The 12,208-nt window shown below is 45.8% G+C and overlaps 1 protein-coding gene across 6 annotated transcripts in view; it reads left to right on the top strand.

Moving 5' to 3' along the window:
- Window positions 1-12,208, top strand: part of ENTPD7 (ectonucleoside triphosphate diphosphohydrolase 7) — a 38,981-nt gene that overhangs the window by 4,017 nt on the left and 22,756 nt on the right. For 2 of the 6 annotated variants that reach the window (XM_084754585.1, XM_084754584.1), the window contains exons 4-5: window positions 8,780-8,985; window positions 9,637-9,787. In XM_084754585.1, coding sequence (XP_084610711.1) covers window positions 8,780-8,985; window positions 9,637-9,787 — 357 coding nt within the window. Of the gene's footprint in view, window positions 1-2,947; window positions 3,057-6,534; window positions 6,956-8,779; window positions 8,986-9,636; window positions 9,788-12,208 lie in introns of all 6 variants that reach the window. The other 4 variants (XM_084754587.1, XM_084754586.1, XM_084754589.1 and 1 more) reach the window with 4 other exon arrangements.

The raw sequence follows: 12,208 nt of genomic DNA, 5'->3' as shown, positions 1-12,208 counted from the left end.
GTCTTTCTTGTTTAAAATGAAGTCTTCAATGCACTCACTACCCCTGACTCCTGAGAGAGATACTTTTATTAGTAAAATTGCACGTCGTTTATCTCATAAGGAAGGTCCTAAGTCCCATTTTGGCCGTGTGCAGTTTTAGGTCAAGAATGCGGGCTGCTGGATTTCAACCATAAAAGAGAAGCTTTCTGTTTTCTAGTCTGGGAGGACTGAGGCTGGCTGGTGCAGACATGCTTAAGATTGTTGTATGCTTTGGATGAATTGACTTCTCTGTTTTTGTTAAATGAGCCTCTTTATTTTTATTTATTTATTTTTGGTTTTTGGAGACAGGGTCTCTCTGTTAGCCTTGGCTGTGCTGGGCTTGCTTTGTAGAGCAGGCTGGCTTCCAACTCACAGCAATCCACCTGCCTCTGCCTCCTGAGTGCTGGGATTAAAGGCGTGCGCCACCACGCCCGGCGGCGTTAAATGAGCCTCTTTATCCTTGATTTTGTTCTTTGCTCTGAAATCTTGTGTGGTATTAATATAGCTATTTCAGCTTTCTTCTGAATCATGTTAAATGTGATGCTTTTCTGAGCTTTTAAGTGTTGTCTTTAGAAATATTATTTTTATTTGTGTGTGTGTGTGTGTGTAAGCGTGCGCGCACGTGCCTCTCCCTGAGTACTGAGATTACAGGAATGTGCCACTGCACCCAGCTCTTCTTTCTTTCTTTCTTTCGAATTGCTTTTAGACATGAGTCAGGAGACTTTGGGCTCCAAGTAATAACTCAGATTGACTTAAATAATAATAATTACAAAAAAAAAAAAAAAAAGAAGAAGAACCACCCTTCCAGCTCATATAACTTGATGTTCAGAGACAGAGAGACCATGGCGCCACATTAGCCAGCAGGGTGGAAGTTGCTGTACTGGCCCTCTTTCTGTTTACAGGGTTGGCTGTAAAACAGCACCTGGGGCCACAAGCATCCTCATTCAGGTCCTGTCAAGAGAGAAGCGGCCTTCTCATAAGGACGAAGTGAATCTCACTAGAATCCTCTAGCAGCACTTTGCATAAAGCTTTTGTGGTCAGAATTGTGACAGATGCCTAGTCTTACTTTTCACTGGTCTGTCCCCAGAATTTCTCATTTCATACTTTATTTTGTTGTCAATCAGTTAAAATTGTGTTGAGGGGTGGGGAAGGAGAAATTGTCTTGAGAGCCATGATACGTGTAGGTGCTGCTGGTCTACCATACACAGACCGTTTGGTTCCTTTTCTCAAGCTGCTTGTATGTTCAACCTCCCTTCTGCTAGAACTCCTGTTTGTTTGTAGTTTGGAGTCTTCTTTTCCAAGAGAGAATATAGTATTTGGGTGGCTATAAGCAATTGACCTTAAGAAATTTGTTAGCCAGGCGTGGTGGCGCACGCCTTTAGTCCCAGCACTCAGGGAGGCAGAGGCAGGAGAGCTCTGAGTTCGAGGCCAGCCCGGTCTACACAGAGAAGCCCTCTCTTGAAGAACAAGCAAGCAGACAAGCTCACTTTGATGGCATGATGGAGGATGAATTGGAAGGAAATAAGAAAGCCGAGAGACTTACTGTAGTAGTTGAGTGGAGAGGAGGGCAGCCTGAAGTGGGGCGGCTGCAGCACAGAGAAGAGTAAAAACACTGAGTGGTCTGCAGGCCACTGAGTGACCCTGAGTTCTTATTAGTCACTGAATCCTAAGTGACCAGATCCAGGAAATAACTACTGAAGCAGTCAGCAGCTACTTTATTGACGGCTACGCACCCACTGCCACAGCCGAGTATACAAGTGCCACAGTGGCAGCCTCCACGAGGCGTCTAGGAGCCGAACACTCTATAAGTTCTTGCCGTGTGTTCGCTGCATCAGATAAGATACTGGGGTACAAAGATGAATGAAACGTGGCTCCTGAGTTCATAACCTCATTAGAGAGCACACCTGAGTGAACAGTTGAGCTAGTCATTTTAAAATCAGGAACGCTACCCAGTTAAGAATCAGGAACAAAGTTAATCATAAATGAACCCAAAGAGACCCATGAGTAACCAACCAAATGTGCTGTCAGTAAGTCCATGTTCTCAAGGGGCATGTACTTTATGATAAGACAGGCTCTTTTTTACAGCTTGCTTCTCCTTTTCCTGGCCCTCCTCCTCCTCTTCCTCTTCTTCCTCCTCCTCCTCCTCTCCCTTCTTGTTTTATTTCTGCTTTAGCTTGCTCTCACTCTATAGGCCAGGTTGACCTGAAAGTCACTGTGTTTCCCCAGGGAAGAAGCTTCGAGCTGGCAGTGCCATCACAGGCCACCACACCATTGCTCTTCCTTTCCAGTGTTTTAATTAGCATGGCTTCCGTTTGTCTCACGGAACCACAGATTACAGCAAACCTGAATGATGGCTCCTGCGGGCTCAGGTTGTCCGTAGTTGCAGGTGCCCTAAAAGCAGTGAGCACTGGTGTCTGGCAGTGAGGCAAAGGGAATTTATTAAAGACGGCCGTAAGATCCTGACTCATCAGATGCAGTGGCACATGCCTGTAATCCCAGCAGGTGGATCGCTGTGAGTTCAAGGCCAACCTGGTGTACAAAGCAAGTCCAGGACAGCCAAGGCTACATAGAGAAACCCTGTCTTGAAAAAACAAAACAAAACAAAACAAAAACCTCCCCCAAAAAACAAAGCAAGTCCAGGGCAGCCAAGGCTACACAGAGAAACGCTGTCTTTAAGAAACAAAACAAAACAAAACAACCCCCCCCAAAAATACCAAACCCAAAAAACAAAGCAAGTCCAGTACAGCCGAGGTTACACAGAGAAACCCTGTCTTGAAAAAACAAACAAAAGCTTTGCTTTTTCTTTTCCTTCCTTCCTTCTTCCCTCTCTCCTTTCCCTTCCCTTTTCTCCTTCCCTCCCTCCTTCCTTCCCTCCCTCCTTCCCTCCCTCCCTCCTTCCCTCCCTCCTTTGTTCTTTTCTTTCCTGTAGTAGCAGCTGCTGCTTGAGTACCAGGGAGCACTAGCTGATAATACAGTGACCAGCCAGGGACCGAGAAGTCATGGGGAAAACGTTTATCAACAGTTCGGAAGGATTTAAGGCAAGTCCTGTGCTGTGACTTTTAATATTAGTACAGATGTAGTATATTTACACTTCTACTACTGAAGTTATTCCTAAATCACGTGCTGAAATTTGAGTCAGTGTTCTGTGGTGGTGTACAGATGGTGCCATGCTGCTGGGAACAGACCCCAGGTGTCCTCACAGGAGCAATTGTGGTGACCTTTGCTCTGGGGAGTGTGTGCCAAGGACACCGCAGTTGTTCTGTGGTCGCAGTAAATGGAGCTTAAGCCTATGGTGGTTCTGCATCTTTCTGTTTCATACTAATTATTTTCTGTTAAAGGGCTTTGCTTTTAGTGATTTACCCTTTCTAAGGTAGTATGTCTGAACGCATCAGAAGCTTCTGTCGGCTTTCTGTAGGCAGTTTCAGAACCAAAGAGTTGTATTTTCTTTCTCTTTTCATTGTGAGCACATCCCCATAATGTTTCTAGAAGTCAAAAAGAGAGATTGCATTAAATTAAAATAAAAATGGTTCGCTTTAGGATGTACATATGAAGTTAGGTTTTCTTTCATAAGAGTTTGAAAGAGTGCTTTTCTGGTGAAATTGGAGACTTCTCTGCCCATGTATTAATTTGCTGTTACCTTAAAAGCAGGGGTTTGCGTTATAAATGTTGTTATCTGTCTTGGTTAATCTTGTTTTCCTGACTTTTCCTGAGCATGTATGGAGGCCACTGTGGACAGCTACTGTAATGCCACACTATATTTGGTTTTGACTCATGAGTAGTGTTATAAAATACGATGACATTCAGCAAAGAGCTGGTAAGGTGGCCCTTGTGGATGGAGGCCCCATTTATTGACTTTGGCAGACTTCTGAGTTCTGTTTGAACTCGGCAAGTGCTGTAATTAATGTTGATCCAGGTAATAGTTTGGTCAGTTATAGCTGTAATGCTGTTAATATCTTCAGGATAATGGCAGTGAAAAGCCCTCATCTTGCACTTCTACTTGGGGAGATGTATTTGTGGGTAACTTTCATCCACTCAGCAGTGACTAGAGGAAAATCATGTTAGGGAGAGGAGGAGGTGGAAAGGGGAGGGGAAGGTGTGTGAGGAGCGGGTGGATTGTTGGCTCTTTCTTGAGATGGTGGCTGAAGGATTTCAGAGCTCTTAAAGCTTTTCTCATAGGCTTCCAGCCCTTTCTAGAAAGTGCTTTGTGTGCCACCGGCCAAGGAGAAGGGTCCAGTGGTGCAATGGTTCATTTGTGATGTTCAAGGCCGGGTCTGCAAATCATAAATGAAAACGTTCAGGAAAGGACTGTTGGTCTGCTCGAGTGGGCGAATAGAGAGAGACTGTGAGATGGTTGGAAGGGTAAGAAGGCGGATAAGATTATGCGAGGTTAGCATTCCAGAAAGTGGTACTTTGCTACTTCTGGGAGGGAAAGCCCTTCGGTTGCTTGTCTGTTTGCAGGATAAGAAAAATGGAGACTTCCTGCTGCCTGCAGTGATTGATCAAAGACTCAGTGAGGGAGCAGAAAACAAATGCCATCTGTCCCTTCCTCTCTGCCCTGTGGTCTGAAGCCAGCTGCTGCGTTTTCTTTTTTGCTGTTGCTCTCATGATGAAGTCTTAAGGGAAGAGAAAGCTAAGCTGAGCTGCACCAAAATTAGAACTGTGAAATTGCTGCTTCAGCAAGAATCTGCCAAGTCACTGAAACTGTCTTGAGAGGCCAGTTGAGCTTGAGGATAGCAGAGCAGAGACACAGAAGAATTGTGAGTGAACCGACAGCTCTACATTGTGGGCTCCAGGGACCGTGAGCACTGCTTGACCGCGCCTCAGCATTCACGGCTGTGAGTGTCACTGTCTGTAACCGGTGCTGCAGGCAGTGTGGCTGCTCTTGAGAAATGGCCTAAGCAAATGGAGAGAAACCTTAAGGGTTCATGCTGAAACAGATACCAGCTACTGAAAGGGCACAGTGCTCTTAGAGCAGCAGATAAGGGCTTTTTGGTAGCTAGAGAGATGGTGCCATGGCTAAGAGCGTGCTTTGTTCTTGCAGAGGACTTGAGTCTGGTTCCCAGCACCAGCACCCTTTAAGGTGACCCACAGCCACATGTAACTGCAGCTCCAGGGGATCCAGGCTTCTGGCCTCTAAAGGCACACACACAGAGATACAAATTTTTTTTTCAAAAAGGCCAGTGTGTTGGCCTTTAGTTTCAACACTAAGGAGGCAGAGGTAGATGGATCTCTATGAGTTTGAGGCCAATGTGGTCTACGTATTCCAGGTGATCTTAGTGAATGGATGGATGGATGTAAAGGAATTTTAATCCAACAACATGGCTACTCTGGCTGGAATACAGACACACTTGTAATCCTAAGAAACAAGAGGCAAGTAGAGTTCTGAGTTCAAGGCCAACCTGGTAAAGAGCAAGTTTCAGATAGAGAAAAGTTTAGGTCCAGGCGTCATGGTATGTGCCTTTAATCCCAGCCCTCAGGAGACAGAGGCAGGCAGATCTTCTAGTCAGTTTTGTTCAGTCACTTTGGTTGAGTAAGTGAGTTGAAGGCAGTGCAGGCGAGTTGAGTTTGTGGCAGTTCAGTTTATGGAATTCAGAGGCAGTGTTACTGGGAGAATTTTACAGAGAAAGATTGAAGAGAGAACAAGCCAGACACAGGTGAGGACAGAATGAGCCAGAGAATGAGAAAGAACCAGAAGATTAGACAGATTGCTGGAGTTAGTTTGAGGCCAACCAGAGCAATTCAGTGAGAAACTGAGAGAAGCCAGATTAAATCAGTCAGCTTGGAGAGAAGTTTGAGCCAGAACAGCTGAGTTGAACCAGCCAGTCAGAGTTCAGAGAAAACTAGTAAGAGTGAGCTTGTTCAGCAATAAGTTTCAGAGGCTGAAAGCATTCTAGGCCTAGATAAGATTGTACAGATGCTAGAAGCTTCTTGAGCTAGGCCTAGGTTTGCAGACAGAGGCAATAAACCTCCAAGACAACATTTAAAACAGGCAAATAAAAGTTACTTTTATAGATAGATAGATAGATAGATAGATAGATAGATAGATAGATAGATAGCAGGTGAATAAAAGTTACTTTTAGGTCAAAAAGAAAAAAAAAGTTACTTTTAGGGCTGGGGCGATGGCTCAGCGGTTTAGAGCACTGGCTGCTCATCCAAAGGTCCTAAGTTCAATTCCCAGCAACCATATGGTGGCTCACAACCATCTATAATGAGATCTGATGCCCTCTTCTGTCATTCGGTCATACAAGCAAATAGAGTGTTTATGTACACAAATACACAAATAAATGCCCTTAATCCTAGCCCTCTGGAAGCAGAGGCAGGTGGATCTCTGAGTTAGATGACAGCCTGGTCTACACAGAGATACCCTATCTTGAAAAAAAAGAAAAGAAAGAAAGAAAGAAAAAAACTTGTTTTCAGGCCCACAGGTGTTCAGTACACAGACACACACTGTAGACTGTTGTCCTCACAGCATTGCTGCAAACAGGTTCCTAACCCTCTCTCTTTCCCCTCACACAGGTCTATTTTTCTGTCTATATCTTCAAGCACGAAACCCAAATGAATTGAGTGTGTCAGCCAATCAGAGACTCAGGATCCTTGAGTTTAAAGATGTCACAGGCAATACCGAGTGGTGGTTGGCTGAAGTTAATGGGGAAAAGGGCTATGTCCCATCCAATTATATCAGAAAAACTGAGTACACTTGAGGCCAGGTTGCCTCCCATCCTCCCTTGCTGCCACTTTCAGTCCGTTGAAAGGTTTTGGTGGGCACCGGGCGCCTGCTCCTGAACAGGGGCCCACCACACTGCTTATCCTAACAAGGAGCACAAGATAAGCAGGGAAACCATGCCAAAGATGATGATGAAGAAGAAGTAGAAAAGAAGATGAGAGGGTGGATGCGTGGGAGGAAAAGAAGGTTTCATTACAGCAGTGGTCCCAAAGTGTGAGTCCTTTCTGAGAGCTGTGAGTTCAGAGCTGTTATGATACTGAGATGCTATATACCCATGTCATTGTAGGAAATCGCACATGCTTCACCTCCAAAGAAAACAAATGTCAGTACTTCAGATGAAATTTGAGCTTCCACGGGAGACTTAGGATTTTGAAATGTTCATCTTTGCGGTTGTAAATTTGGCACTTCCTAGTACCTTAAATATTTTTATGAGAAACATTGGTGGTGATATTTGTGAGCTTTTAAAACTGTAAAATGAAATGCGTGAACATTAGGAAGATTTGCATAACTTAATTGAATGAAATGTTTTCCAATAATGATGTCAAAGAATCATGCCTTGTCACAAAAAGCACAAGATAAACCAACAGATTTTACTGTAACAGAATATAAAAATTTTTGAGTAGGATTTTTGTGTTGGCTATGTTTTATTAGTTTTATTTTTTATTTTTAGACAGGGTTTCTCTGTGTAGCTTTAACTGGTCTGGAGCTCACTCTGTAGACCCAGCTGGCCTCTAACTCACAGAGACTCACCTGCCTCTGCCTCCTGAGTGCTGAGATTAAAGGCTCAAGCCACCATGCCCGGCCTATTAGTTTTGTTGTTGTTATTTTTGTCAACTTGACACAGGTTAGATTCTTCTGGGAAGAGGGAGTCCTCAATTGAGAAAATGTCTCCATAAGATCAGCTAGTTGGCAAGTCTAAGGGGCATATTTTTGATTAATGGTGAGTGACAGAGGTCCCAGGCCACAGTGGGCAGGTGGTACTGGGTGGCTTTAGAAATCAGCTGAACAAACCATGGGGAGCAAGCCAGTGAGCAGCACCCCTCCGTGTCCTCTGCCTCAGGGTTCCTGCCTTGAGGTCCTTCTCTGACGTCCCACAGTGATGGACTGTTACCTGAAGTAATAAAACGAAATCAACCCTTTCCTCCACAAATGCTGCATGTGGGCATTTACCACAGCAGAGAAACCATGACTAATACAGTTTTAGATTCCAATTGTAACAGACCTCTAAGAAGCTCTACTTGTTTGAGGTCACAGAACAGAAGCGGTGTCTGCAGCATTCGGAAATTTATCAAAACCGCCTCTTGGGTCTGGGGGTGTAACTCAGTGGCAGAGTGCTTGCCTAGCATGTATGAGGCCCTAGGTTCAATCCCCACGTCAGTCAACCAATCAATAAACATACATTTTTGAAAGGAAAAGAAAACCTTCCTTTTTAGAGCAGGTGTGAAAGGCTAGACTGTCACACACTCAACTAAGGCTGTGTCTGTAGCACACTGTATACCGAAGCAAATGGACGACTGTTAATCAAGGCACAAAAGACATTTGTGACACTATGAAACAACACCGTTCTTTCTTTTTCTTGTCTCAGGAAGTGTGACGCGCGCGCGCATGTGTGTGTGTGTGTGTGTGTGTGTGTGTGTGTTATGAATTGAATTTATCTATACTAGCTATCCATACATAATTTATTGTTAATTAAGTGAATTAATATTTAAACATTCGCTGGGTCTGGTGGCACATGCTGCCACTAATCCCACCACTCAGAAGGCTGAGGCAGGTAGACCTTTGTGAGTTCAAGGCCAGCCTGATCTACAAAATGAGTTCCAGGCCAACCAAGGCTACAATAGCGAAATCCTGTCTCAAAAACAAAAACAAACAAACAAAAACTTAAGCATTTCTTACTTTATTTTGTAATATACCAAGTATACATAGATATAACCCAAGTACCCCAAAGCTTGGGGGCCCAGTCGGATGAGGGGGTGCTGGTGAATCATCTGAAGCCGTGCTCGTCATGAACCATCTCATCCTGTTTCATCCTCTTAGGTATTTGGCTCGGGTCGGGGACCTGGAAGCCACCAACACGGAAGACCCTGATCTGAATTACGGACTCGTGGTAGACTGTGGCAGCAGCGGCTCCCGGATTTTTGTTTACTTCTGGCCACGGCATAATGGAAACCCCCATGACTTGCTGGACATCAAACAGATGAGAGACCGAAACAGCCAGCCTGTGGTTAAGAAGATCAAGCCAGGTACTGATCAGAGGAGTTTCCTTATGGCTCTTCTACCTGGTGTAGGCGGCAGGAGACAAAGGGGAGCCGGGCGGAGGTGGCGCACGCCTTTAATCCCAGTGCTCTGGAGGCAGAGGCTGGCGGATCACTCTGAGTTCGAGGTCAGCCTGGTCTATAGAGTGAGTCCAGGACAGCCAAGGCTACACAGAGAAACCCTGTCTCAAAAAACCAAAAAGCAAAACAAAGCAGACAAAATCCATAAATGTAGATCCTGCCATAGAATCTTTTTTGTTTGTTTGTTTTTCAAGATGGGGGTTTCTCTGTAGCCCTGGATGTCCTGGAACCTGCTCTGTAGACCAGGCTGGCCTTGAACTCAGAGACCCACTTGCCTCCCAAGTGCAGAGATTAAAGAAGGGCACCACCACTGCTGGGCACCTTTGACAATCTTCTTTGTTGCTGTTGCTGTTGTTGTTCACTTTACATCTCGATTGCAGCCCCCTCCCTCATTGCTCTCCACTGAGTGTTTGTTTTCTGAGTATTGTGTGATCGACGACATTAAAAAAAAAAATAAAATATATATATATATATGTATAGATATGTTTTACTTTATATATTATATATATTACATGTATACATTATATATTGCACATATATGTATATGTTTTATTTAAGGAATCTCCGCAATGGCAGACACTCCAGAACATGCCAGCGATTACCTGCGACCTCTGCTGAGCTTTGCTGCTGCTCACGTGCCTGTGAAGAAGCATAAGGAGACACCTCTCTACATCCTCTGCACAGCGGGCATGAGGTTGCTCCCCGAGAGGTGAGAGTCAGGACTCTGTGGGACCCAGGGAGTCCCATGCAGCCAGGATGGAGGCGGCTGAAGGCACAGCACGCAGACTTGCGTTCACGGGTGTCTTCACAGGTGGCAAAGGCTGCTCGCTTAGAAGCAGAGTAGCTGTCCCTGTACCCAGTTATTGCAGGGTCAGACAGTTTGTCGCTTTGGGATCAGCGTCTATCTGAGATGACAAAGCGGTTCTGAGTTTGGATTGAAGGCGTGGTGGCAGTTGGGAGTGGTGGCGGTGGTGACTCAGTCATGAAGCAGGTGTGGAGAGACTGCACAAAAGCAGTAGAAGGGTCACCTGAGGTAGAGCAGTGGTACTGGGGAAGTGGTACGGGAGGCTAGGGCAGCCATGCAGCGTTCACTGTCACTCTGTGTGGGTCCTGTGATGATGCTGAGTGCCCCCTCTCCCTGCTACACAAACCTCAGTCTCTATATCACTTTATATTTCTCAGCCCCAGCCAGTGTGTGGGCGTGTGTGTGTGGAGGTGTGTGTGTGTGTGTGTGGAGGGGTGTGTGTGTGTGTGTGTGTGTGTGTGTGTGTGGAGGGGTGGGGATGTGTGGGGGTGAGGGTGTGTGGATGGGAATGGGTGTGTGTGTGTGTGTGTGGTGTGTGTGTGTGGGGGGGGTGGGGATGTGTGGGGATGGGTGTGTGTGGGGGTGTGTGTGTGTAGGTGTGTGTGTTGGGGTGGGGTGTGTGTGTGTGTGTGTGTGTGTGTGTGTGGGCGTGTGTGTGGGGGGTGGGGATGTGTGGGGATGGGTGTGTGTGGGGGTGTGTATGTGTAGGTGTGTGTGTGGGGAGGGTGTTGTGTGGGCTCCACCTGAACCTGCATCAGCCTGGTATCCTGACACCTGATCCTTCTTCCTACAAAAGAGTATGAGAGGGAGGGGGATGTTGAATTCAGCTCAGACACCTCCTTGTTTGTGACTTCCCTCTCCTGACGCCTCCTGGGTCCCAGCACATTTACATGGACCTGGGGTGGGAGTGAACTTCCAGAGTGTTGGTTTTTCCTCATTTTATTTTGTTGTGAGAACACAGCATTACACTTTGATCATTATGACATGCACCCAAGAGAAACAGTTGAAAGGGAAAGATTTGTTTTAATCCCCAGTTCTCACCTGAAGCCTACTGTATTGTTTATGGGCCTGTGGTGTGGCAGAATATCATGGCAGGTGGGCACAGCGGAGCAGGGCTGCATGGTTCACAGTGGCATAGATGGCCAGAGAAGGTCCTGCAACAAGAAAGACCCCAAGGGCATGCCTCAGTGACCTGCAGTTAGCCCTCATCACTTCTCAGTAGTACCAGCAGATTATGACTCCATCAGTGGATTAACTAGTGATGACATCAGGGTCCACGTGACCCAACTACCTGTCTGTGCTTGGACCTACCAGCTAGGGAGGCAGTTGTCAGCACATGAGCCTGTTGGGTTTCAGACTCAGGGCAAGCAGCTGAAGTACCCATTTAACAAACCAAAGCTGACCTGGCTTCCCAAGTTCTCCCAGCATCCCTCAGTCCTTACCCCACCCTCTACCCAGAGGCAGGGCTTCCCCTTTCCCAGAGCCTCTTCACTATATAATCCAGACACTTTGGTCCCTGTGTGTCTCTTCTCTCCTTCCTCCCAGCTCCTCTTTTCCCTGTCTGCATGGTGATTTCCCTGTCCCTGCCCCTTGGGACTAGTCAGCCTGTCTGAGAGCTGACCCCAATAAACCTACCTTTATACTTTTAATTCGGCTTGAATTGGCTTACTTAGTTGGCAGAGAAAACCTGTTAGATCCTTTTGGGAAACACATTGTATCGAAGATGCAACACATGCTTAACATGAGCTCTGTCATCTTAATGAGTTTTTTTTTTTAGCCTCCTCATATTTAATTTTTTAATATCTGGATGTGTGCACATACGTGAGAACAGTTGCCGTGGAGACCAGAAGAGAGAATTGAATCCCCTAGACCTGGAGTTATAGCAGGGGTGGGCCACATGCTATGGGTGCTGAGAAACCGGCTCCCGTCCCCAGCGAGAACAGCATGCGCCTTCTTTGCAGGCCCTGTGTGAGGTTTTGAGTGTACAACACATTCTGTTGGCTATGTGCAGAGCTTTATGCCCGATCCCGAGAGCTTCTTTACCGTGTTTGCCTGAAGCTTTGCGTCTTTTCCTTGGCATAACGTCCTCAAGACTGACCGTGTTGGCTGGCAGCCTCCTGCATTACATATATAGTTTTTTAATCCTGTCATGTGTCTGGCCATTGAGGTCATTTTTACATATGGACTGCTGTAAATAATGTTGCAATGACTGTGCAAGTGTTAGTCTGTTTTCAGGATCCTGGTTTCAGTTCTTCTGGTAATCACCTCGAAGGTGATATTCTTTGTTGTTGTTTTGGTTTGTTTGTTTGTTTGTTTGTTTGTTTG

The sequence above is a fragment of the Acomys minous genome, assembly GCF_964271855.1.
Source record: "Acomys minous genome assembly, chromosome: 2".
In the NCBI taxonomy this organism is placed as follows: domain Eukaryota; kingdom Metazoa; phylum Chordata; class Mammalia; order Rodentia; family Muridae; genus Acomys; species Acomys minous.
The sequence above is the reverse complement of the archived record's forward strand: the minus strand, read 5'-3'. Positions and strand labels throughout refer to the sequence as shown.